We start from the raw sequence: 27,939 nt of genomic DNA, 5'->3' as shown, positions 1-27,939 counted from the left end.
TTCTAAAAATAGATTGGTACAGTCTGTACTTGAAAACATCAACTTTATTTGGTAATGATAACACCATTCAGAATGGCAGAATGTGGACAACAGGTTGTGGAAGGGTTCGTCAAAAAAGAAGTATCAGACATCGACACCTTTCAGTCAATTACAATCCTTCTACCAAATAACGCGTCCAAGTTTGAAGATGACACAAAATATCACCTTGCACCTTGACCTCGAAATAAAGACCGAAGATTTAACAGCTAAAAATTTCGAACTTGGAAATGGAACTGCACAATCGTTTTTAAACACTGAAGGAACAAAAATAGAATTATTGACTGCAGTGCCAGCAGATAAAGCGGAGATTTGTGACACGACTATAAAAAGTGAACCTCTAGAATGTGAATGTAATGCAAGTCCACCCAGCTCCTCTCTTTCTAATGATCCTCTGAATACCAACCCTCAAAGCAGTGTGGATACCTCCCAATCTATTAATATTGGAAATAATGTTCTGACTGAACACAGTTTAAAGAAGTACATGTCGACTCGTACGGGTGAAAAACCTTATAATTATAAATGTGATGGCGCTCTTGCTTCTCACAAACGAACACACACTGGAGAGAAACCGTATAAATGTGATGTTTGTAGCTACTCAGCCTCGGAAAGGAGCCATCTTGCTTCTCACAAACGAAAACACACTGGAGAGAAACCTTATAAATGTGATATTTGTAGCTACTCATCCACGGGAAGTAGCCATCTTGCTTCTCACAAACGAACACACACTGGAGAGAAACCTTATCAATGTGATATTTGTAGCTACTCAGCCGCGCGAATTGCAACTCTTATTCGTCACAAACGAACCCACACCGGAGAGAAACCTTATAAATGTGATATTTGTAGCTACTCATCCACGGGAAGTAGCCATCTTGCTTCTCACAAACGAACACACACTGGATAGAAACCTTATCAATGTGACATTTGTAGCTACTCAGCCGCGCGAATTGAAACTCTTATTTGTCACAAACGAACCCACACCGGAGAGAAACCTTATAAATGTGATATTTGTAGCTACTCAGCCACGCAAAGTAGCAGTCTTATTTGTCACAAACGAACACACACCGGAGAGAAACCTTATAAATGCGATATTTGTAGCTACTCAGCCTCGGAAAGTAGCCATCTTGCTTCTCACAAACGAAAGCACACTGGAGAGAAACCTTATAAATGCGATATTTGTAGCTACTCAGCCACGCAAAATAGCACTCTTACTTCTCACAAACGAACACACACTGGAGAGAGACCCTATCCATGTACTTTGTGTGACTATAGAGCTAGCCGATCAAGCGATTTGAAGAGCCATTTCCGAACCCAACACGGTAAAAAACCATATAATGTATAAATGTGATATTTGTAGCTGCTCAGCCGCGCCAAGTAGCAATCTTACTTCTCACAAACGAATACACACTGGGAAGAAACCTTTTAAATGTGATATATGTAGCTACTCAGCCGCGAAAAGAAGGGGGGGGGGTCAACCTCATTTTACCTCATTCGGCCAGCCAAAAAAGGCAAAATTGGGATGAGGTAAAATGAGGTAAAATGAGGTAAATAAATCTAGTTTTCTAAGCCTTTTTTTAGAAAAGGCTTAGAAAACTAAAAGACAATTGGGGGGAGGCATCAACCTCATGGTTCTAGCCTAGTTATATAATTATATATATTTATAACTATATATAGTAATTTAACCAAAACCCATCATGGGTAGAGTGGACCGCTGCCAGTGTCTCTCTTTTCCAAACAAAAGGAAATGTCAATGATATTAATTTGAATAACCGTCCGCAAATGCAAAATGATACCGAGAATGAAATCGGTCGCTCGCTTTTATGTGGAGGTTTTTTCTTTAAAACCTCCACATAAGTATTTCTTATTCCTGTCAACTTTGACATTATAAATTAGAATGTTTTGAACAAAAAATAAACCTGCTGAACGACTTTCCATGAGCCTTAATGCCTGAAAAACAGCTTCTCCCGTTATTAAATTTAAAGTTAAAGGCCCTGTGCTATTGGCTATAGCCATGTTTACTTTTATTATATGTGTAAACATTTGGGACCTACTCGTTCATATTTTATCAGACACTTTATTGTCAGAGCTATACTATTGTTTGGTTTTAAATTTTAATTGTTTGTCCTATAAATCAAAATTCTGATCAGTAAGATTTAAGGTCATGACTCAATGAGACAATTTTACTTACTTTAAGTTTAGATTACATCGATTCAAAAATAGATGGTAGTTGAAAAGTTATTACAATAAACGTTACGGTCTGTACTTAAACATCAACTTTATTTGGTAATGATAACACCATTCAGAATGGCAGAATGTGGACAACAAGATGTGGAGAGGTTCGTTAAAAAAGAAGTATCAGACATCGACACCTTTCAGTCAACTACAATCCTTCTACCAAATAACACGTCCAAGTTTGAAGATGACACAAAATATCACCTTGACCTCGAAATAAAGACCGAAGATTTAACAGCTGAACATTTTGAACTTGGAAATGGAACTGCGCAATTGTTTTTAAACACTGAAGGAACAAAAATAGAAGTATTGCCAGTGTATAAAGCGGAGATTTGTGACACGACTATAAAAAGTGAACCTCTAGACGGTGAATGTAAATGTAATGCAAGTCCCAGCTCCTCTTTTTCTAATGATTCTCTAAATACCAACCCTCTAAGCATTGTGGATATCTCCCAATCTATTAATATTGGAGATACTGTTCTGTCTGAACGCAATTTAAAGAAGTACATGTCGACTCGTACTGGAGAGAAACCTTATAAATGTGATGTTTGTAGCTACTCAGCCTCACAAAGTAGCCATCTTGCTTCTCACAAACGAACACACACTGGAGAGAAACCTTACAAATGTGATATTTGTAGCTACTCAGCCGCGCGAATTGAAACTCTTATTTGTCACAAACGAACCCACACCGGAGAGAAACCTTATAAATGTGATGTTTGTAGCTACACATCCTCGAGAAGTGGCGCTCTTGCTTCTCACAAACGAAAACACACTGGAGAGAAACCTTTTAAATGTGATGTTTGTAGCTACTCAGCCGCGACAAGTAGCAGTCTTACTAATCACAAACGAACACACACTGGAGAGAAACCTTATAAATGTGATGTTTGTAGCTACTCAGCCACGCAAATTAGCAATCTTATTCGTCTCAAACCAAAACACACTGGAGAGAAACCTTATAAATGTGATGTTTGTAGCTACTCAGCCTCGCAAAGTGGCGCTCTTGCTTCTCACAAACGAACACACACTGGAGAGAAACCTTATAAATGTGATATTTCATATTTGTTGCTACTTAGCCGCGCGAATTGAAACTCTTATTCGTCACAAACGAACCCACACCGGAGAGAAACCTTATAAATGTGATATTTGTAGCTACTCAGCCACGCAAAGTAGCAGTCTTATTTGTCACAAACGAACACACACTGTAGAGAAACCTTATAAATGTGATGTTTTTAGCGACTCAGCCAACCGAATTGGCTCTCTTATTCATCACAAACGAACACACACTGGAGATAATCAGAAACCTTATAAATGTGATATTTGTAGCTACTCAGCCACGCAAAGTAGCAGTCTTATTTGTCACAAACGAACACACACTGTAGAGAAACCTTATAAATGTGATGTTTGTAGCTACTCAGCCAACCGAATTGGCTCTCTTCTTCATCACAAACGAACACACACTGGAGATAATCAGAAACCTTATAAATGTTATATTTGTAGCTATTCAGCCTCGCAGAGTGGCACTCTTGCTTCTCACAAACGAACACACACCGGAGAGAAACCTTATTCTTGTAGTTTGTGTAACTAGAGGGCTAGCCATTCAATTAGTTTACAGACCCATATGATGAGTCACTCTAGAGAGAAACTGTCCGGGAGTTGAAATAAAAACGGTGAATTATAGTCATTCGAAGTCATATCTCACACGTGTTAATTTGTAGTTATATGTTATAGTTATACTGGATACTGGAACCAAGTAAAATAACAGCTAGTCTTTAATACTTATAGTTTTGAAATACTACTTATTAGCTTGTTTAGTTCAAGCAGAAATGTTATTGACGAAATTTTATTCGCATGCCTTATATTTTTCTTGCTTAATATTACCGAAAATTAACAAGTTTTGAAAAGCTTTACAGACATCTTTACTTGATACAATAACTTATTATCAGTTTTATTTTTACCAGTACCACCAATACCATCTGTCTCATTTGACTTGCAAGCATTAAATTTGTAAATCTAATGCTTACTCGTGCAGTATTTAGACAATTTTAAATTGGCTTTGTGAGCCACTCATAAATTACATTGGAGAATATGACTCATTTTTAACCCCCTCTACCATAGTTGCCTTTACCCTTAAAATTGAAAACCCCTCGTATCACCAGGGGGGCATCAACCTCATGGTTCTAGACTAGTAGTAGTTACATATATAGTAAGTTGACCAAAACCTACCATGGATAGAATGGACCGCTTTCAGTGTCTCTCTTTTTCAAACAAAAGGAAATGATGTTAATTTGAATAACCGTCCGCAAATGCAAAATGATACCGAGAATGAAATCGGTTGCTCGCTTCTATATGGGGGTTTTTTCTTTAAAACCTCCACATAAGTATTTCTTATTCCTGTCAACTTTGACATTATAAATTAGAATGTTTTGAACAAAAAATAAACCTGCTGAACGACTTTCCATGAGCCTTAATGCCTGAAAAACAGCTTCTCCCGTTATTAAATTTAAAGTTAAAGGTTCTGTGCTATTGGCTATTTATTAATTGTCATGAATACTTTTATTATGTGTAAACATTTGGGACATACTCGTTGATATTTTATCAAACACTTTATTGTCAGAGCTATACAATTGTTTGGTTTTAAATTTTAATTGTTTGTCCTATAAATCAAAATTCCGATCAGTAACATTTAAGGTCGTGACTCAATGAGGCAATATTACTTACTTTAGATTACATCGATTCAAAAATAGATGGTAGTTTTTTTATAGTTGAAAAGTTGAAAAGTTATTACAATAAACGTTACGGTATGTACTCTGTACTTAAACATCAACTTTATTTGGTAATACTAATGATAACACCATTCAGAATGGCAGAATGTGGACAACAAGATGTGGAACTGGAAGAGTTCGTAAAAAAAGAAGTATTAGACATCGACACCTTTCAGTCAACTACAATCCTTCTACCAAATAACGCGTCCAAGTTTGAAGATGATACAAAATATCACCTTGACCTCGAAATAAAGGCCGAAGATTTAACAGCTGAACATTACGAAATTGGAAATGGAACTGCACAATTGTATTTAAACATTGAAGGAACAAAAATAGAAGTATTGCCAGTGTTTAAAGCGGATATTTGTGACACGACTATAAAAAGTGAACCTCTAGACGGTGAATGTAATGCAAGTCCCAGCTCCTCTCTTTCTAATGATCCTCTGAATACCAACCCTCAAAGCATTGTGGATATCTCCCAATCTATTAATATTGGAGAAACTGTTCTGTCTGAACGCAATTTAAAGAAGTACATGTCGACTCGTACTGGACAGAAACCTTATAAATGTGATGTTTGTAGTTACACATCCTCGAGAAGTGGCGCTCTTGCTTCTCACAAACGAAAACACGCCGGAGAGAAACCTTATAAATGTGATATTTGTAGCTACTCAGCCTCGCAAAGTGGCGCTCTTGCTTCTCACAAACGAATGCACACTGGAGAGAAACCTTTTAAATGTGATGTTTGTAGCTACTCAGCCTCGCAAAGTGGCAATCTTGCTTCTCACAAGCGAACACACACTGGAGAGAAACCTTATAAATGTGATGTTTGTAGCTACTCAGCCTCGCAAAGTAGCCATCTTGCTTCTCACAAACGAACACACACTGGAGAGAAACCTTATAAATGTGATATTTGTAGTTACTCAGCCACGGAAAGTAGCAATCTTATTTGTCACAAACGAAAACACACTGGAGAGAAACCTTATAAATGTGATATTTGTAGCTACTCAGCCACGGAAAGTAGCCATCTTGCTTCTCACAAACGAACACACACTGGAGGGAATCAGAAACCTTTTAAATGTGATATTTGTAACTACTCAACCGCGACAAGTAGCCATCTCGCTTCTCACAAACGAACACACACTGGAGAGAATCAGAAACCTTATAAATGTGATATTTGTAGCTACTCAGCCGTGCGAATTGAAACTCTTATTCGTCACAAACGAACCCACACTGGAGAGAATCAGAAACCTTATAAATGTGATATTTGTAGCTACTTAACCGCGACAAGTAGCAATCTTACTTATCACAAGCGAATACACACTGGAGAGAAACCTTATAAATGTGATATTTGTAGCTACTCAACCGCAAAAAGTGGCAATCTTGCTTCTCACAAACGAATACACACCGGGGAAAAACCTTATAAATGTGATATTTTTAGCTACTCAGCCACGGAAAGTGACAATCTGACTTATCACAAGCGAATACACACTGGAAAGAAACCTTATAAATGTTTGTAGTTACACAGCATCGAGAAGTGGCAATCTTGCTTCTCACAAACGAAAACACGCCGGAGAGAAACCTTATAAATGTGATATTTGTAGCTACTCAACCACGCAAAGTGCCGCTCTTGCTTCTCACAAACGAACACACACTGGAGAGAGACCTTATCCATGTACTTTGTGTGACTATAGAGCTAGCCGATCAAGCGATTTGAAGAGCCATTTCCGAACCCACGACGGTAAAAAACCATATAAATTTGATATTTGTAGCTACTCAATCGCAAAAAGTGGCAATCTTACTTCTCACAAACGAATACACACCGGGGAAAAACCTTATAAATGTGATATTTGTAGCTACTCAGCCAAACGAATTTGCGCTGTTATTTGTCACAAGCGAATACACACCGGAAAGAAACCCTATAAAAGTGATGTTTGTAGCTACTCAGCCAACCGAATTGGCTCTCTTATTCATCACAAACTAACACACACTGGAGATAATCAGAAACCTTATAAATGTTATATTTGTAGCTATTCAGCCTCGCAAAGTGCCGCTCTTACTTCTCACAAACAAAAACACGCACGGAGAGAAACCTTATAAATGTGATATTTGTAGCTACTCAGCCGCGCAGAGTGGCACTCTTGCTTCTCATAAACGAACACACACCGGAGAGAAACCTTATTCTTGTAGTTTGTGTGACTACAGGGCTAGCCATTCAATTAGTTTGCAGACCCATATGATGAGTCACTCTAGAGAGAAACTGTCCTGGAGTTGAAAAAGAACGGTGAATTATAATTATAGTCATTCGAAGTCATATCTCACACGTGTTAATTTGTAGTTATATGTTATAGTTATACTGCATACTGGAACCAAGTAAAATAACAGCTAGTCGTTAATACTTATAGTTTTGAAATACTATTTATTAGCTTGTTTAGTTCGAGCAGAAATGTTATTGACGAAATTTTATTCGCATGCCTTATATTTTTCTTGCTTAATATTACCGAAAATTAACAAGTTTTGAAAAGCTTTACAGACATCTTTACTTGATACAATAACTTATTATCAGTTTTATTTTTACCACCAATACCATCTGTCTCATTTGACTTGGAAGCATTAAATTTGTAAATCTAATGCTTACTCGTGCAGTATTTAGACAATTCCAAATTGGCTTTGTGAGCCACTCATAAATTACATAGGAGAATTTTACTCATTTTTAACCCCCTCTACCATAGTTGCCTTGAGTCTTAAAATTGAAAACCCTTCGTATCACCAGGAGGGCATCAACCTTGAACCTCATGGTTCTAGACTAGTAGTAGTTACATATATAGTAAGTGGACCAAAACCCACCATGGATAGAGTGGACTGCTTTCAGTGTCTCTCTTTTTCAAACAAAAGGAAATGATGTTAATTTGAATAACCGTCCGCAAATGCAAAATGATACCGAGAATGAAATCAGTTGCTCGCTTTTATATGGAGGTTTTTTCTTTAAAACCTCCACATAAGTATTTCTTGTTCCTGTCAACTTTGACATTATAAATTAGAACTAAAAATAAACCTGCTGAACGACTTTCCATGAGCCTTAATGCCTGAAAAACAGCTTCTCCCGTTATTAAATTTAAAGTTAAAGGCTCTGTGCTATTAGTATTGTCAATTGTCATGAATACTTTTATTATGTGTAAACATTTGGGACCTACTTATTGCAGATATTTTATCAAACACTTTATTGTCAGAGCTATACAATTGTTTGATTTTAAATTTTAATTGTTCGTCCTATAAATCAAATTCTGATCAGTAACATTTAAGGTCATAACTCAATGAGACAATTTTACTTAGTTTAGATTACATCGATTCAAAAATAGATGGTAGTTGAAAAGTTATTACAATAAACGTTACGGTCTGTACTTAAAAATCAACTTTATTTGGTAATGATAACACCATTCAGAATGGCAGAATGTGGACAACAAGATGTGGAGGGGTTCGTTAAAAAAGAAGTATCACTATCAGACATCGACACCTTTCAGTCAACTACAATCCTTCTACCAAATAACGCGTCAAAGTTTGAAGATGACACAAAATATCACCTTGACCTCGAAATAAAGACCGAAGATTTAACAGCTGAAAATTTCGAACTTGGAAATGGAACTGCACAATTGTATTTAAACACTGAAGGAACAAAAATAGAAGTATTGCCAGTGTATAAAGCGGAGATTTGTGACACGACTATAAAAAGTGAACCTCTAGACGGTGAATGTAATGCAAGTCCCAGCTCCTCTCTTTCTAATGATCCTCTGAATACCAACCCTCAAAGCATTGTGGATATCTCCCAATCTATTAATATTGGAGATACTGTTCTGTCTGAACGCAATTTAAAGAAGTACATGTCGACTCGTACTGGAGAGAAACCTTATAAATGTGATGTTTGTAGCTACACATCCTCGAGAAGTGGCACTCTTGCTTCTCACAAACGAATACACACTGGAGAGAAACCTTATAAATGTGATGTTTGTAGCTACTCAGCCACGCAAATTAGCAATCTTATTTGTCACAAACGAAAACACACTGGAGAGAAACCTTACAAATGTGATATTTGTAGCTACTCAGCCTCGCTAAGTGGCGCTCTTGCTTCTCACAAACGAACACACACTGGAGAGAGACCCTATCCATGTACTTTGTGTGACTATAGAGCTAGCCGATCAAGCGATTTGAAGAGCCATTTCCGAACCCAACACGGTAAAAAACCATATAAATGTGATATTTGTAGCTACTCAGCCGCGCAAAGTGGCGTTCTTGCTTCTCACAAACGAACACACACTGGAGAGAAACCTTATAAATGTGATATTTGTAGCTACTCATCCACGACAAGTAGCAATCTTACTAATCACAAACGAACACACACTGGAGAGAAACCTTATAAATGTGATGTTTGTAGCTACTCAGCCTCGCAAAGTGGCGCTCTTGCTTCTCACAAACGAAAACACACTGGGGAGAAGCCTTATAAATGTGATATTTGTAGCTACTCAGCCACGGAAAGTGGCACTCTTGCTTCTCACAAACGAACACACACTGGAGAGAAACCTTATAAATGTGATATTTGTAGCTACTCATCCACGACAAGTAGCAATCTTACTTATCACAAACGAACACACACTGGAGAGAAACCTTATAAATGTGATGTTTGTAGCTACTCAGCCACGGGAAGTAGCCATCTTACTAATCACAAACGAACACACACTGGAGAGAAATCTTATAAATGTGATATTTGTAGCTACTCAGCCGCGCGAATTGGCACTCTTATTCGTCACAAACGAACCCACACCGGAAAGAAACCTTATAAATGTGATGTTTTTAGCTACTCAGCCAACCGAATTGGCTCTCTTATTCATCACAAACGAACCCACATTGGAGATAATCAGAAACCTTATAAATGTTATATTTGTAGCTATTCAGCCTCGCAAAGTGCCGCTCTTGCTTCTCACAAACGAACACACACTGGGGAGAAACCTTATAATTTTGATATTTTTAGCTACTCAGCCACGGAAAGTGACAAACTGACTTCTCACAAGCGAATACACACCGGAGAGAAACCTTATAAATGTGATATTTGTAGCTACTCAGCCGCACAGAGCGGCACTCTTGCTTCTCATAAACGAACACACACCGGAGAGAAACCTTATTCTTGTAGTTTGTGTGACTACAGGGCTAGCCATTCAATTAGTTTACAGACCCATATGATTAGTCACTCTAGAGAGAAACTGTCCGGGAGTTGAAATAGAACGGTAAATTATACTTATAGTCATTCGAAGTCATATCTCACACGTGTTAATTTGCAGTTATATGTTATAGTTATATTGCATACTGGAACCAAGTGAAATAACAGCTAGTCGTTAATACTTATAGTTTTGAAATACTACTTATTAGCTTGTTTACTTCGAGCAGAAATGTTATTGACGAAATTTTATTCGCATGCCTTATAATTATATTTTTCTTGCTTAATATTACCGAAAATTAACAAATTTTGAAAAGCTTTATAGACATCTTTACTTGATACAATAACTTATTATACAATAACAATACCATCTGTCTCATTTGACTGGGAATTAATTCAAGGTTTGCAAGCGTTAAATTTGTTAATCTATTGCTATTTAGACAATTTCAAATTTGCTTTGTGAGCCACTCATAAATTACATTGGATAATTTGACTCATTTTTAACCACCTCTACCATCGTTGCCTTGAGTCTTAAAATTGAAAACCACTCATTTTACCAGACAATTTGGGGGTGGGGGAGGCTTCAACTTCATGGTTCTAGCCTAGTTACATATATAGTAATTTGACCAAAACCCATCATTGGTAGAGTGGACGTGACCGCTGCCAGTGTCTCTTTTACAAACAAAAGGAAATGATATTAATTTAAATTACCGTCCGCAAATGCAAAATGATAGTGATACCGAGAATGAAATTAATCGCTCGCTTTTATGTGGAGGTTTTTTCCTAAAAACCTCCACATAACTATTAGTATTTCTTATTCCTGTCATCTTTGACATTAAATTGGAATGTTTTGAAATAAAAATAAACCTGCTGAACGACGTTCAATGAGACTTAAATTTAATGCCTGAAAAACAGTAAAGGGGCATATTACTATTAGTATGTGGTAATGGTTTGGAAGGTATGTAATGAGGGCAACGGTCGGTCATGCTTGCCAGCACTATGATTCCGGCCGTTTTACTTTTAGTTCCCGTGTTCCTTTTAGTAGTGACAAAGTCTGTTTACAAACAGATTGAAGGTATGGCGGAATGACAAGTTAAAAAACTGTCACTTTCTAGTTTTGAATATCATCCCAAACCAAGTCTGCAAAACTTCTGCCGTTATTAAATTTAAAATTATAAAAGGCTCTGTGCTATTGGCTATGGTCATTTCTACTTATATTATCTGTAACTGTAAGTGTAAACATTTATATTTGGGACCTACTCGTTGATATTTTATCAAACACTTTATTGTCAGAGCTATACTATTGTTTGGTTTTAAATTTTAATTGTTTGTCCTATAAATCAAAATTTTGATCAGTAACATAAGGTCATGACTCAATGAGGCACTTCTACTTGCTTTAGAATTAGATTACATCGATTCTAAAAATAGATTGGTACAGTCTGTACTTGAAAACATCAACTTTATTTGGTAATGATAACACCATTCAGAATGAAAGAATGTGGACAACAGGTTGTGGAAGGGTTCGTCAAAAAAGAAGTATCAGACATCGACACCTTTCAGTCAATTACAATCCTTCTACCAAATAACGCGTCCAAGTTTGAAGATGACACAAAATATCACCTTGACCTCGAAATAAAGACCGAAGATTTAACAGCTGAAAATTTCGAACTTGGAAATGGAACTGCACAATTGTTTTTAAACACTGAAGGAACAAAAATAGAAGTATTGACTGCAGTGCCAGCAGATAAAGCGGAGATTTGTGACACGACTATACAAAGTGAACCTCTAGAAGGTGAATGTAATGCAATTCCAGCCAGCTCCTCTCTTTCTAATGATCTTCCGAATACCAACCCTCAAAGCAGTGTGGATACCTCCCAATCTATTAATATTGGAAATAATGTTCTGACTGAACACAGTTTAAAGAAGTACATGTCGACTCGTACGGGTGAAAAACCTTATTATTATAAATGTGATGGCGCTCTTGCTTCTCACAAACGAACACACACTGGAGAGAAACCGTATAAATGTGATATTTGTTGCTACTCAGCCGCGACAAGTAGCCATCTTGCTTCTCACAAACGAACACACACTGGAGAGAAACCTTATCAATGTGATATTTGTAGCTACTCAGCCGCGCGAATTGAAACTCTTATTCGTCACAAACGAACCCACACCGGAGAGAAACCTTATAAATGTGATATTTGTAGCTACTCAGCCACGCAAAGTAGCCATCTTGCTTCTCACAAACGAAAACACACTGGAGAGAAACCTTATAAATGCGATATTTGTAGCTACTCAGCCTCACAAAATAGCACTCTTGCTTCCCACAAACGAACACACACTGGAGAGAGACCCTATCCATGTACTTTGTGTGACTATAGAGCTAGCCGATCAAGCGATTTGAAGAGCCATTTCCGAACCCAACACGGTAAAAAACCATATAATGTATAAATGTGATATTTGTAGCTACTCAGCCGCGCAAAGTAGCAATCTTACTTATCACAAGCGAATACACACTGGGAAGAAACCTTTTAAATGTGATATATGTAGCTACTCAGCCGCGACGAGAAGGGGGAGGGTCAACCTCATTTTACCTCATTCGGCCAGGCAAAAAAGGCAAAATTGGGATGAGGTAAAATGAAGTAAAATGAGGTAAATAAATCTAGTTTTCTAAGCCTTTTTTTAGAAAAGGCTTAGAAAACTAAAAGACAATTGGGGGGGGAGGCATCAACCTCATGGTTCTAGCCTAGTTATATAATTATATATATATATAACTATATATAGTAATTTGACCAAAACCCATCATGGGTAGAGTGGACCGCTGCCAGTGTCTCTCTTTTCCAAACAAAAGGAAATGTCAATGATATTAATTTGAATAACCGTCCGCAAATGCAAAATGATACCGAGAATGAAATCGGTCGCTCGCTTTTATGTGGAGGTTTTTTCTTTAAAACCAACTTTGACATTATAAATTAGAATGTTTGAACAAAAAATAAACCTGCTGAACGACTTTCCATGAGCCTTAATGCCTGAAAAACAGCTTCTCCCGTTATTAAATTTAAAGTTAAAGGCTCTGTGCTATTGGCTATAGTCATGTTTAATTTTATTATGTGTGAACATTTGGGACCTACTCGTTGATATTTTATCAGACACTTTATTGTCAGAGCTATACAATTGTTTGGTTTTAAATTTTAATTGTTTGTCCTATAAATCAAAATTCCGATCAGTAACATTTAAGGTCGTGACTCAATGAGGCAATATTACTTACTTTAGATTACATCGATTCAAAAATAGATGGTAGTTGAAAAGTTATTACAATAAACGTTACGGTCTGTACTTAAACATCAACTTTATTTGGTAATGATAACACCATTCAGAATGGCAGAATGTGGACAACAAGATGTGGAAGGGTTCGTTAAAAAAGAAGTATCAGACATCGACACCTTTCCGTCAACTACAATCCTTCTACCAAATAACGCGTCAAAGTTTGAAGATGACACAAAATATCACCTTGACCTCGAAATAAAGACCGAAGATTTAACAGCCGAACATTACGAAATTGGAAATGGAACTGCACAATTGTATTTAAACACTGAAGGAACAAAAATAGAACTAGAAGTATTGCCAGTGTATAAAGCGGAGATTTGTGACACGACTATAAAAAGTGAACCTCTAAACGGTGAATGTAATGCAAGTCCCAGCTCCTCTCTTTCTAATGATCCTCTGAATACCAACCCTCAAAGCATTGTGGATATTTCCAAATCTATTAATGATTAATATTGGAGATACTGTTCTGTCTGAACGCAATTTAAAGAAGTACATGTCGACTCGTACTGGAGAGAAACCTTATAAATGTGATGTTTGTAGCTACACATCCTCGAGAAGTGGCGCTCTTGCTTCTCACAAACGAAAACACGCCAGAGAAAAACCTTATAAATGTGATATTTGTAGCTACTCAGCCTCGCAAATAGGCGCTCTTGCTTCTCACAAACGAATACACACTGGAGAGAAACCTTTTAAATGTGATGTTTGTAGCTACTCAGCCACGCAAATTAGCAATCTTATTTGTCACAAACGAAAACACAGTGGAGAGAAACCTTATAAATGTGATATTTGTAGCTACTCAGCGTCGCAAAGTGGCGCTCTTGCTTCTCACAAACGAATACACACTGGAGAGAAACCTTATAAATGTGATATTTGTAGCTACTCAGCCACGCAAATTAGCAATCTTATTTGTCACCAACGAAAACACAGTGGAGAGAAACCTTATAAATGTGATATTTGTAGCTACTCAGCCGCGCGAATTGAAACTCTTATTCGTCACAAACGAACCCACACCGGAGAGAAACCTTATAAATGTGATATTTGTAGCTACTCATTCACGGAAAGTATATAGCCATCTTGCTTCTCACGCGACAAGAAGCAATCTTACTTATCACAAGCGAATACACACTGGAGAGAAACCTTATAAATGTGATATGAGGTTGGATTGGAGGTGATTAGCCATAATAGCCAAACAGTACTGGAGAATGCCCAACTTGTGATAAGACCAGGATTCCGGCTTAATCCTGATCCCTAATCCCGGTCCCGGTCTTAATCCCGGTTCCGGCACTTTTTCCCAGTCCCGGCCAAAAAGCGGTCCCGGTCGAGCCTTGGCTTTAACGAGATGGAAGCAACCAGAGAGATGGTTAGATGTATAAATTTTGGGATTGAAGTGGTTTGAAATAACCAAAGAAATGTTAAACAAATTGAACAACAGGTTGAACAAAAAAGTATAAGCACAAAGCATATGTAAAGAGTTACCGCTATCGAGTGATAAAATAGGAGAAAGCATAAATATGATCTTAGGCAGACGCCAGATAGCTCATCGCGGTATCACATGACTTTAATACTGTGATATCATTGGTCATCTATATATCCAATGCGAAATATAAATAGATCGCGAGTTTTATGGATTAGTAGCGCCGTACAAAAATTAAGCAGTTTGAAACAAAATTACAAGTTTTCGGTTTACACAAATATTAAAACATTTACATTTTTGTTCGTATGAAGGTTCCAATGACTTAATAAAGTCGTTTAAATAATAAAAATAGTATAAAGATACCAAGTAAACTCACAAATATTGCAACTTAGTCAAAAACAATGCATTTAACTGTTTTGGTGGTGCGCGCGCACCATCTCAGTCAATTACTCCCATATTTGGTCAAATAGGATAATAGGGACGCAAAATATGCGTCCCTCCAAAAAGTCCGATTTCCTTCATTGTATGCCCCTTTTTCCGCCTCGCGCGCGAAAAGTGGCATGCAACGTATGTCAAAGCAATCGTGAATCGCAATAAAATTTGACGGATGTTACTCGTCTAAATTTCTTCGAATTAGCGCGCTCCGCTTTTCTTCTCGAAGTAGCGCGCGCCGGACCAAATCATTAACAATGGTCAAAATAAATTAATTTTTTAGCGTTTAGAGTTTAGACTGTCGCATGTGATTAAATATTATCGTGTAATTGCACGTTGCACGCGTGCAAAATAGTCGTTTAAAATCAACATTGCGAGCCTCATGAAATTGCTATTTGTCCATTGTTAATGGACTAGCTCGGCGCGGCGCGCTACTTCATAGCACTTGTGACTTGCAATTACCTCATGCTAATATTTCGAAAAGAAATTATGAATTATAGCGGCACTAGTCCGAAGAAATTTAGACGGGTAACTGAAACATGCATATCCGTCAAGTGTAATGCGAGAAGCTCAAAAAGAGTTGTAGCGCGTTTGATTCACGATGTCAATCCTTCTATTCTCATCTCGCCGCTTTGCATGTGATTGCGAGAAGCATTATTGGATGCGCTGTGCGGCCCAGTAGTGCATCGCACTACAATAGCGCGCAGGTTCATAACCTACCATACTGCAAGACGCGCGCCGAGCTGGACTTGTCAACGGTCTATTTGAAACAAATATTTTACGAGTGTCACCCGGTAAGAAAAGAGCGCGGCGCGTTGGGATTGGCGTGCCAGGTAATTAGCGGAGAGAAGCTAGAGTAACAATCAGCGAGCTAGGTTGTAGGTAAGCAGTGTAATTTAACATTTAAACTGCGTAATGAGTCACTTAAAAAACAATGAGTTTTTACTTTGTCAATATTCCCAGTTAGTAACACTAACATATCCCGGTAGTAACCGTAAAAACAAAGTAAACGACGTATGTGAAGTAAAAGACATGTATCAGTTTGTTATAAAACTAAAAACGAAGCAGACAATTGCCAATCCTGGAACAATGAAACATAATCTTGGCGGGTGAGCATCTGGCTTAAAACAATTTCTAAATTCCAGAGCAAGAATTCAACTTCAAGAGTAACTCGATAAAGTCTATGAAGAGGCTTTATAATTTCAAGCATAGTATTAGATGCAATGGTGGTATGCTAAAATGATGGATCCTTGGAGTCACATACCATCTATACTGTATATACAGTTGATAAAAGCTGTGTTGCTCGGTGTTCTCACGGGTTACAATTCAGTAAATCGGAACCAAACATAAAATAAAGAACACTATCGGTCATACCAAATCAGTGTAGATAAGTCAAGTAATATATAATAAATATTTACACAGTAAAGCATTTGAAAGATAAACTTATCAACCGCGTACTATCAGCTAAATTTAAGATGAAACTCGAGTACGTGACCATTAACCAAAAATAGTTTTTTTAAAAGGATTATTTGATATAATTTCCACACGAACTTGTTATTTTCGCAACAAATGTGTAATTTTAAAGACAATTTAAGTTTAAATGACTATTAACACGATAAATCAGTTAACGGGAAACATTTTGAAGTAAGAAATATTGTTTTAAAGTTTTCCTCATTTATATTTTACTGTTTATACACAACCCAAATCTTGCATTCTATCAGACACTTCAATATCTACAAATAACTATCAGTCAACTACTTTGGTTAAGGCTAAGAAATAGCGCAAGAATTGTTTTGACACGTTGCTGCAATTCGAAGATTTAACTGGCCAATTACGTGATAAGTCTGTCAACAACGACCAATAAAATCTTTGAAATAGAATTGCTACCACTTGAAAAAAACAAACTTCGGCCAACTCTCACTATTACGCTCCTCTATAATAGCTGTCCACTGAATCATTGAAAACGATTATAAATTACCAATCAACTGTCAAGGGGTCGTTCACATATTCACAAGTAATCAGCCGAGGGGGGAGGGGGAGGGGGAGGGGGGTTTCAAATGATTACGCTAGAGTGATTTTGACACAATAGCTATGTGTAAAAATGATTACGGAGGGAGGAGGGGGTTCCAAATTGTCCAGAGTGATTACGTAATATGTAATTAAGTGATTGCGTAATTATATAATATGTAATTAAGTGATTACGTAATTACGTAATATGTCAACGACCCCTAATTAAAAGAGCACTGCTCAGATGCATCGAATTCCTACAAAAATATTATGTACTAAAAGTAAAAGATATCTTAAGTTTTACAGAGAGTACAGATAATAACCGTTTACATATCATAACACAAACAGCCAAAGTAGTGGGATGAGTTTCAACTTTCAGCAATGGCAATGCAGCAAACCGAAACCAGTTAAATTTAGAAAGTTGCGGGGTAGCCACGTGCAGCATTATTAGCAGTTTGCTGGAATGCGAGTGGCGCAAAAACGCGGCTCTTGTGTACATAATTCTTCGAAAAGGGGCAGAATTTATGGACATTTTCGGATTTCTCAGATAGGTCTGAAATGTTTTAGCGGAAATGTAATTTCGAAAAAAATTTCGGAACCAAAATTAAAAAGAAAATTAGTAATAACTTAATAGCCTCATTTCGCTGCAGTTTAGGTCCAGATGTTGGCGGGAAAGTGGACCATATTTGTTTTAACGTGTGACAGTAATTAGTGTGTTTTAAATGGTCAATTCTGGAAGCTGATTGGTCAATATATGTCACATGTCAGAAAAAATATGATTCACCCACCAGTATCCGGATCTACAAGCCACCCTGTTATATAAATCTTATATTTTACGAAAATAAGAATATGTGACCATTGAAAGACACAGTTAAATTAAATCAACAAATCGTTTGCAGTTAAAGTTATCCGATTTTACCCAGATCTGCGAACACATGTAAACATAAAAGTGGGATCTCAGATCTGAATAAAACTAGCTGTGTCAGAAAGGACGGGAAAGATACATCGTTTTCAAAGAGTCCCTATCAATATGATAGAAGACCTTCCTTTGGGCACTCCTATCGACTTTCACAAAAGCGGGATGATAAATATATCCATACAAGATCTCTCATGGAAAACACCATAAAGTTTTTTCCTCGGTCATCGATAGAGTTCAACATAAACCATTCCCGAGGATAAGATGAATATTTTGAAGCATTTTGGAGACCAAAATGACGTCATAAACCAGGTAATTCAGAGCAGATATCAGCCTTGGTGGTATATATATATATATCACAAGAGACACAATCTTCTTTATGTTCGCTCTTTTAACAACCGATTCAGCGGGTGACCGACAAATGAACACAATTGAACCTAGTTCATACTAACCAATCAGCTTAATTGGTTAGGGTTAGGGTTAGAGTTAGGGGTAGTCTAAATTGGGTTCAGTTGTCCGGTAGCCGATTCAGCATCTATTACAAAGAATAAAATTTGTTTTTTGATCACACACCATCGCGCGGAAAGCTCGCCGTTCAATCTGCGTCCCTGCCAGTGTTTCTGCATCTGGTGGGATGTTGAGCGTGTCTCAATCGAGACAGGTAGGTGTCTCAACTAGTGAGACATGTTTCTGCTACACACTTGTACCCTCCTCGTCGTCTGACGGGGCGTTTAGAGGGAGTCCCATCAGCGGGGCGTCTTCTGAGAATATGCCCGTTTTAAGGTTATTGAACGATCGATGAAATATCACTCTAGGGCGATTGCTAATAGTTATGATTGTAAATAACGTTTGAATATGTGTGAGCTGAAAGATCCGACTTATAGACTTTTTGGCAAACGTTTAAAAAGTAAAAATTCCTGCATTAAATTCCTGAATTAAATTAAATACTTGCATTAAATTCCTGAATTAAATTAAATTCTTGCATTAAATTTACCTGATTTTGGAGTGGATCCTCCACTAGATTGATTATTAAGCTTCCTCATGGAGCAACCCCAGCAACCGTCATCTGGGAGAAGTGTTACTTAAAAAGTGTTACTTGAAAGGTGTTACTTAAAAGGGTTATGTTCATAATCCCTTCCACAGATTTGTTCAACTATCTAAAATCGAAAAATATAGTAAAATCAATAGTTAAAGTCAAGAGCCAGGTAAGTCAAAAATAGTCATGTTGTAATGCGGTAACTCATCATTGGTCAGCTGATTTCTACTTCAAATCTTTACCTTTAATAAGTTGGCTTACCGTTATTAGAGATTGCACTAAGCAGTTGTTAAGTCAACAACTTACCGTTAAGTTATTAAAACTTAGTTAACAAGTAATAATCTACCTTGATGTGAATGTGAATAGAAAAATAGAACATGGAATCTAAAGACAGCCTGTTAAAGAGTAAAACATCGCAACAGTGAACTAAGAAACTAAATCATTAACATATAAATAATGTATACTTTCTACCGTTAGGTCCCCTAAAACATGTTACTTTAAACAAACATTTTTTTCTCTGGCGAAACATTAAAACTTTTAAAAGAGCGCATTATATTTTCACAAGCATTTACTTGGTATATTTGAAATGAAAAAAAAAACTGCAGCTTAAAATTAGTTAATGTGAAATCAATCGTTCATCATTCCGTTTGGGTTGCTTCTGTAAAAGTGGAAATGATAATAACAGATTTTTTGATGATGCAAGAATTTGCACGTCATTCAATAAAATGCAACCTTTTAAAAGGTTGAATATAATGCTTCTAAGTTTTTGAATGTTTGGGAGACGATTGCCATGCATATTTTGCTAAATAGTGCACTAAGAATAAATTAATCATAACCACAATCTTCGACAGTTCTTTCAATTTTTTATTTGATGATTGAAATGATTGATGGTTGGGAGGTGATTACTCGGCCCGAAATGGCGAATTCAGTCCGGCATTGAATTTAAATCTTACAATCTGTCTTTCCTTGCTTTTTGACCACTGATATTGTGATCTCTGGCCAGTTCTCGGCCAACACAAAGGGTAAGTTTCAGTCTTTTTATTGAACAAGTGGGTTACAAGCCACGTGATCGTGTGGTACAAACAACACTATGCGTCGCCATAACAACACCACGTGACGTCATAACAACACCACGTGACGTCATAACAACACCACGTGACGGTCTCACGTGACGTCATCATGACGAAACACGGCGCGCATCGCAACAGCAGTTGTGAGACCTAATAAATTCTCTCATGATCTAAAATATCTTGATTTCATTTGATATCTGGTGATATAATCTCTCAAAGTAGGGTCGTGTGAAGGGAGTCCACTGGTGAGGTATCCAAGCTGTAATCGGAGGAACTCCACTGGTACTCGTACGATTTACACCCCCAGCAGGTGCCGGAGCCTAAGAAGCAAAGTTTTTGGGTTTTTTATTGACCAAAGTGATCTACTTATTTGAGGGCACCTTAAAACTGGTCCATTATTGGGACCATCTATCGCTTGGAAATTGAAATCGATGGTTGAATGGCGAGAGTTGCAAGACTACAAACATTGCAATAAATTGAAAAAGATGAGAATTTTTTTGCAGAGACAGATGGCCCCTTCCCAGCTTAAAGCACTGATTCAACAAAATCAAATGGTCACAAATCGAGTGCTACTGTATAATATAATCTAGCGTACAGTGCTATAAAACACAGAGCAGTAAGCATGACACCACTCACAATGACGATGCACGTGCAAATATTTGCGGATCACACATACACGCGCGCGCAAACACACACACACAACTCTCACACGTGCAGATTGTATCACACACACTTGCTTCCCGAACATGTCTCTCAATTTTGCATGACCCCCACAAGTGATAGAATACTCTCTCTCTCTCTCTCTCTCTCTCTCTCTCTCTCTCTCTCTCTCTCTCTCTCTCTCTCTCTCTCTCTCTCTCTCTCTCTCTCTCTCTCTCTCTCTCTCTCTCTCTCTCTCTCTCTCTCTCTCTCTCTCTCTCTCTCTCTCTCTCTCTCTCTCTCTCTCTCTCTCTCTCTCTCTCTCTCTCTCTCTCTCTCTCTCTCTCTCTCTCTCTCTCTCTCTCTCTCTCTCTCTCTCTCTCTCTCTCTCTCTCTCTCTCTCTCTCTCTCTCTCTCTCTCTCTCTCTCTCTCTCTCTCTCTCTCTCTCTCTCTCTCTCTCTCTCTCTCTCTCTCTCTCTCTCTCTCTCTCTCTCTCTCTCTCTCTCTCTCTCTCTCTCTCTCTCTCTCTCTCTCTCTCTCTCTCTCTCTCTCTCTCTCTCTCTCTCTCTCTCTCTCTCTCTCTCTCTCTCTCTCTCTCTCTCTCTCTCTCTCTCTCTCTCTCTCTCTCTCTCTCTCTCTCTCTCTCTCTCTCTCTCTCTCTCTCTCTCTCTCTCTCTCTCTCTCTCTCTCTCTCTCTCTCTCTCTCTCTCTCTCTCTCTCTCTCTCTCTCTCTCTCTCTCTCTCTCTCTCTCTCTCTCTCTCTCTCTCTCTCTCTCTCTCTCTCTCTCTCTCTCTCTCTCTCTCTCTCGCTCGCTCGCTCGCTCGCTCGCTCGCTCTCTCTCTCTCGCTCGCTCGCTCGCTCGCTCGCTCTCTCTCTCTCTCTCTCTCTCTCTCTCTCTCTCTCTCTCTCTCTCTCTCTCTCTCTCTCTCTCTCTCTCTCTCTCTCTCTCTCTCTCTCTCTCTCTCTCTCTCTCTCTCTCTCTCTCTCTCTCTCTCTCTCTCTCTCTCTCTCTCTCTCTCTCTCTCTCTCTCTCTCTCTCTCTCTCTCTCTCTCTCTCTCTCTCTCTCTCTCTCTACACTAACCGCTGCAGATTTTCTGGTTATGGACGACTTTTTGAAGGGGATTGTCAAAAAGGGCGGGTAGGTGAAAAGTAATCTGTATTTTATTAATAACTCATAAATATGATGCACTTATCAGATAATGGAGCCTTTTAGCGGTGAAGTTGTTTTGAAGAGTGGCTTTATCCCGGAGATTTGTATAGATTATCAGTCAATGATAAAACTATAGTGAGCTAAATAAAGCTCATAACTTTCTGTTTCCAGAAGAGAAAATCTGGTAATCTTAGGTAATTTCATTTTTAAACTCATAAGTGTTTTAGAAAGGATATCGATGACACTTGTATATATTATCTTGACTTCTATCCGAATCTGTGTCTCAAATTTTGAAATCTCAATTCTGTCCCGTTAACATCCTTTGGACGGCAATATATATATATCCAAGCAAGGTTTTACAATTAAATTCCCTGATTAAAAGCTCTAAAATCGTGGCGAACAGAGCTGTCGACATAGAATATAAAGCCTTATAATGACGCAGTTCGCCGCCAAAGCTCAAATCGTAATGAGCCCGGAGTGCTTATTTCACTTGTCACAAAAGAATTCTATAATGCAGCCATTTCTAGCCAAATTTGACAATCCCCTTGAAATGGAATTAGCACGAAGTTCAGCACATTACATTCTACAGTTTAAAGTAGGAAATTTGCCGAACCAGACATATTTGCACTGTTAGCCGTTAGGCCGCACAAAACCAGCTCAAGTTCACACATAGTAACCATAGTAACCATAGTAACCATAGTAACCAGCTCAATTTCACACTTCACAAATAGTTAATGATCACGTGACTCTTAAGCATCCCTATTATCTCAGGAGGACGAAACCACCTGTTGTTTTATGAGTTTAATGAGGGTTTTATGATTTTTCTATGATTTTTGAAGAAGTTTTCGTTAAATCTAATGCCGGACTGTGTTGGATTTCATGATAATAATAAAATAAACTGTTATTATAACAGTGAAATAATTTAAACTATGTCATCACATAATAGCCCGTCATTTTATAGACCACCGATACAATACAATTAAAGGTGATATGAATAATTGAAATAATACCGAAAATTCAGCGAAATTAAGAAATTATTGAGAGTTTAAATGTGGTGTATAATGAGTTGATAGACTCGGATGCTGGTGGGAAGATAAACCATTTATTTTCTGACGCGTGATAGCAATTGACCGATTAGCTTCCACATGGGACCAATCATATCCCTGAATTACTGTCACGTGTCCAAACAAACATACCTCCCCACCAGTGTCCAGATCTAAAGATCCGTCAATTGTCGTGTCTGTCTTTTAAAGATATACTTCAGGAATGTCGATTACTTGACTTTCGGGATTGTCAGTTCAAGATACAAAAAAGTCATTTGCAATCGTGAAACAAACAATTATAGCATCATGCTAGCGCTAAAATATAATCAAGACTTACTGATATTGTAAGTGCTTGGCAGATAAAAATTATAGGAAGCCACACTTATTGAAAGATAGTTCATGACATTTAAAAGAATTGGTTATCATGAAAGAGTTAAAGAAATAGAAGAACTCGTATGATGTAAAGCTTCAATACGACACACTATAGCCACTGTGCTACTAAAGTACATTATACTTATAGCAACTGTGCTAAAGTACATACTTCATAGCCACTGTACTAATTCACCATAGCCACTGTACTAAAGCCCTCGAGTAATAATTCCTCGATATAAGAATGCATTTTAAGAAATCTAGCATGGCACACGTATAACAATAATCTGCCTGCACGCTCCGAGGGGAGACAACTCTCTGAGGGGGGGCAACCCTCGCTCGGAGGGGGGAGGCAACCCTCAGAGGGGAGGCAACCCTCAGAGGAGAGGCAACCCTCAGAAGAGAGGCAAACCTCGGAGGAGAGGCAACCCTCAGAGGGGAGGCAAACCTCGGAGTAGAGGCAATCCTCAGAGGGGAGGCAACCCTCGCTCGGAGGGGAGGCAACCCTCGCTCGGAGGGGGGAGGCAACCCTCAGAATAGAGGCAACCCTCAGAGGAAAGGCAACCCTCAGAAGAGAGGCAAACCTCGGAGGAGAGGCAACCCTCGGAAGAGAGGCAAACCTCGGAGGAGAGGCAACCCTCGGAAGAGAGGCAACCCTCGCTCGAAAGAGAGGCAACCCTCAGAGGGGAGGCAACCCTCAGAGGAGAGGCAACCCTCGGAAGAGAGGCAACCCTCAGAAGAGAGGCAAACCTCGGAGGAGAGGCAACCCTCAGAGGAGAGGCAACCCTCAGAGGGGAGGCAACCCTCAGAGGAAAGGCAACCCTCAGAGGAGAGGCAACCCTCAGAGGAGAGGCAACCCTCAGAGGGGAGGCAACCCTCAGAGGAAAGGCAACCCTCAGAAGAGAGGCAAACCTCGGAAGAGAGGCAACCCTCGCTCAGAGTGGAGGCAACCCTCGCAAGGAGGGGGAGGCAATCCTCCTCGGCACATTTCGCCACACGACACTTACTTCTGAGCTTCTTTTTCAGCTCCACTGCCATCTGATCCACTGACATGTCCTCCTCTTTGAGTGCCTTAATCCCGACTAGGGTCATATCAAACGCACCCACTTCCGCCTCGCTTATATCTTCTGCGGGGAATTATATTCAAATATTTTGAAATATATCAGAATTTAGGAAGTAAAGCGGTTCAGCTATTTAATAGGTTAAGTTTCACCATTTTGCAAAGTTGCACCGTAAAATCGGTCTGATTTTATTTACTGGGGTAGTTGAAAGCCCGAGTTTTCTGAATTTAATGTTGCAATATGCCAACCAATGATAACTTAAATGAAAATCCCAATCTTCATTCAAATGTTTTTTAAAGAAAGTTCCAGCTCCTTACTTTTCCAGATGGGTAAGATGCAGTCCTGAGTAGAGAGTCTGCTCTTAGAATGGAGAGAGGAGAGTTCGGAGGAGGTCCATTTGCTGCACTTGTTGACAAAACTTTTACTGAGGACTACCAGACCATATTTGCTATCCCGTAATCCGTCCTGAGAGATGGTTGACTTATTTGGTAATTATTAAAGATTGTGTTAAGAAATGAAATCGTTATGTTCTTCTCACCTTTAGACTTTAGTTAAGATTCAAGAGATATCTTAGAAGTAGATCGCTTGAAAGGCAAACTTGTTTCACGGAAAATAAGGTTGAAGCAATAAAAAATCCTCACGTTGATAACTCGGTGAAGCTCACAGCCCCAACTAAGTTCATCCTTAGCAAAGAACACATCTATCTTTTCCCTGACAAACGCTTCCTTCAGCTGAATGATGTAGTTTTCATCCTCACTGACATGACAGATGAACACATCCCATCTCTTAGGATCTGAAATCAATTAATATAATGATTTAATTTAATTTGATTTCTTTTCAATTTTAGATTGTTCAATATATTGATTTATTAATTTGTAACTGAAGAGGAGAAAATACCGGTAATTTATTTCGACAATTGATCAGGTAAATTAAAATATATTCCATTGACTACTTTGTTTTATGATGACGATAACCTTATTATATATAAGAAAATACTAATAAATAATGTGATATTGACCTTTGTTGTGCATACAATGCTGACAAGGACTAAATGTTTCGGGTCTAATCAATTTTTTTATTTCTTCGTATGGTGTCTTCTTGTACGTCTTGAATCTGAAGAAAAAAAGTTATCAAAACACAGTCTTATCGATAATTCATCAATTCATAAATTACTGATTTTAACCATATTTAGGTTGGAAATCAATTTATAGTGGTCAAAATGTACGCTATTAGTGAAAATTTTAAGACTCAATATCAGTTGAAGCTCAGTTTAACTTACATAAAGCTCTAGAAAGGAAGCAAGTGTCAGCATTACTGCTTCTTGACTTCTCCAAGGCGTTTGACCTAGTAGACAGTGAGATACTGCTACATAAGCTGGAGCACTATGGTGTAAGAGGCCTTAGCTTATCCTGGTTTGAGTCTTATCTAACTAACCGGAAACAGTATGTTCACGTCAACGGTTGCAGTTCAGAAAAAATGGGATTGGAACATGGAGTTCCTCAAGGGTCCATTCTTGGTCCTATATTGTTCATTATTTACATAAACGACCTTGCAAATGTAAGCGATATAGCCCATTATATTTTCTTCGCTGATGATGCAAACATCATCGTTTCTGCCGACACGTACACTGAACTGAATATGCGTGCAAACAGAGTTTTAAATACTGTACAGACATGGGTTAAAAACAACGGTCTTAAACTTAATGTAGGAAAAACTAAATACATGATATTCACTAACAGATTACCAGAGGATATAAATATTAGTATAGAAGGACAGCGACTAGTGAAAAGTGAACATGAACGATTTTTAGGTGTCATTATTGACTCAAAACTTAGCTGGATCCAGCACATTAAACAGTTAAAGACTAAAATATCCAGAAATGCAGGCGTAATGATGAAACTTAAAAGTTCCATTCCGAATAAAGCTCAAAAAATGCTATACAATAGTTTAATTCAATCTCACCTGTATTACTGCGCTACTGTTTGGGGTACTAAATCTTTAAATTCCATTCAGTCTTTATTCTCTGCTCAAAAGAAAGCTATTCGCGCCACTGATTCAGAATATCATAACTATTTTTACGACAAAGAAAAACGTAAACTACCATCTCACACAAAATCCATCTTCAACAAAATAGGAATTTTAGCTCTTCCTAATCTCATTGCTAAAAGCTGTCTAACTTTGAGAGTTATATGGGAGTAGCACCATCGAGTATCTGTAGTATATTTGAAAAATCACCGCTTAGACAAACGGAAAGGAGAAATCCAAAGTATTTTGAAATTAAGTTCAACAGATTACGGATCACCGATTATAGCATCTCTAACGTAGGACCACGATTATATAACAACACGATAAACGAAATAAATAAAATCCTTCCCTTCAACGTACCTAAGTTACAAGATAAGTTTATTAATTCATACAAGGACAACATTGTACGTTACTTACAGGACAAACAAAAACTTGACCTAGAAAACCTTTCGTGGACGGACAAGAACTTTGTCCTTTACAACTTTTAAACAAAATATTAGCAAAATATAACAGCTGTAAGAATCCTAAACGTTAGTGCAGTCAAATAAATGAACTGCGATAATGCATTTGACAGTCAGTCACTGCAATTTATTCTGCAACTTATTTTTCAATTTTCACTGCCACACTTAGGCTTATCTTGCCTACACATTTTTAAAAACGAAATTCCTTGCGCACCGCGTACTAAAATTACTTGGATTTCTACCGCTTTGATAAATGACTACAAGAAGATGGGGAGTTAATATTGTTGATTTATATAATATAGATTATTTATTCTTTAGTGTAGATTAACTTTATTTTTATATATTTTACCAAGTGTGAAGGATCAACCATACGTTATTGATATTTTTGAAATATTTAACGATAAATTGATATAATAATAAATGATTGTAATATTTTTATTGAGGCACATGCCACCCCATCGCGGGTTTACTACTACTACAGTTATAGATTTGTGAGGGATTAGACTTTTGCTCATTCGGAGTTGGACGTCCCACTGTCAGTTATATACCTGAAGAAGTAGAAGAAAGCACCGACGACGAAGATGAAGACAGCGGCGACTCCTAGAACAGGAAGCAGTATCTCCAGCGCACCAGGACCCATATTTCCTGGGTTCACTGCGGGGGTTATTAGGATTAATTAGAAGTAATTAGAGGGTAATTAGGGGTAATTAAAGGTAATTAGAGATGTATCTTGATAAGAGATATATGTTACTG

The 27,939-nt window shown here is 38.0% G+C and overlaps 4 protein-coding genes across 5 annotated transcripts in view; 2 read left to right on the top strand and 2 right to left on the bottom strand.

The window, feature by feature from the left end:
- The window catches only part of LOC134824671 (protein salvador homolog 1-like), a 201,861-nt gene that overhangs the window by 84,307 nt on the left and 89,615 nt on the right, over positions 1-27,939 (bottom strand). The window lies entirely within an intron of this gene.
- Positions 73-4,454, top strand: LOC134825365 (zinc finger protein 436-like). Its single transcript, XM_063837543.1, is given in 3 exon segments — positions 73-104; positions 631-1,214; positions 4,384-4,454. Coding segments are annotated over 3 exon segments (687 nt in total).
- On the top strand, positions 5,129-14,997 carry LOC134825364 (zinc finger protein 85-like). Its single transcript, XM_063837542.1, has 4 exons — positions 5,129-5,933; positions 8,721-8,901; positions 9,289-9,527; positions 14,993-14,997. The coding sequence occupies exons 1-4, from the start codon at positions 5,129-5,131 to the stop codon at positions 14,995-14,997; spliced, it is 1,230 nt and encodes a 409-aa protein (XP_063693612.1).
- The window catches only part of LOC134824666 (uncharacterized), a 99,851-nt gene continuing 89,621 nt past the window's right edge, over positions 17,710-27,939 (bottom strand). The window contains exons 17-23 of the mRNA XM_063836629.1: positions 27,735-27,840; positions 25,719-25,813; positions 25,342-25,493; positions 25,018-25,165; positions 24,647-24,766; positions 19,324-19,395; positions 17,710-19,090 (exon numbers count right to left, since the gene is read on the bottom strand). Coding sequence (XP_063692699.1) covers positions 19,023-19,090; positions 19,324-19,395; positions 24,647-24,766; positions 25,018-25,165; positions 25,342-25,493; positions 25,719-25,813; positions 27,735-27,840 — 761 coding nt within the window. The 3' untranslated portion in view covers positions 17,710-19,022. The remainder of the gene's footprint in view (positions 19,091-19,323; positions 19,396-24,646; positions 24,767-25,017; positions 25,166-25,341; positions 25,494-25,718; positions 25,814-27,734; positions 27,841-27,939) is intronic.

This window comes from Bolinopsis microptera, chromosome 13 (genome assembly GCF_026151205.1).
Source record: "Bolinopsis microptera isolate Bmic1 chromosome 13, MBARI_Bmic_1.0, whole genome shotgun sequence".
NCBI classification, from domain to species: domain Eukaryota; kingdom Metazoa; phylum Ctenophora; class Tentaculata; order Lobata; family Bolinopsidae; genus Bolinopsis; species Bolinopsis microptera.
Note: the sequence above shows the minus strand (reverse complement) of the source record. Positions and strands in the feature narration are given on the sequence as shown.

Excerpts from the sequence above, each read along its gene's own strand:
- LOC134825364 (XM_063837542.1), top strand. The coding sequence starts at position 5,129 with ATGGCAGAATGTGGACAACAAGATGTGGAACTGGAAGAGTTCGTAAAA. Across the intron at positions 5,934-8,720 it reads TGGAGAGAAACCTTATAAAT|TGTATAAAGCGGAGATTTGT; the intron begins GTGATATTTGTA and ends AAGTATTGCCAG. Across the intron at positions 8,902-9,288 it reads TCTGAACGCAATTTAAAGAA|CTACTCAGCCGCGCAAAGTG; the intron begins GTACATGTCGAC and ends TGATATTTGTAG.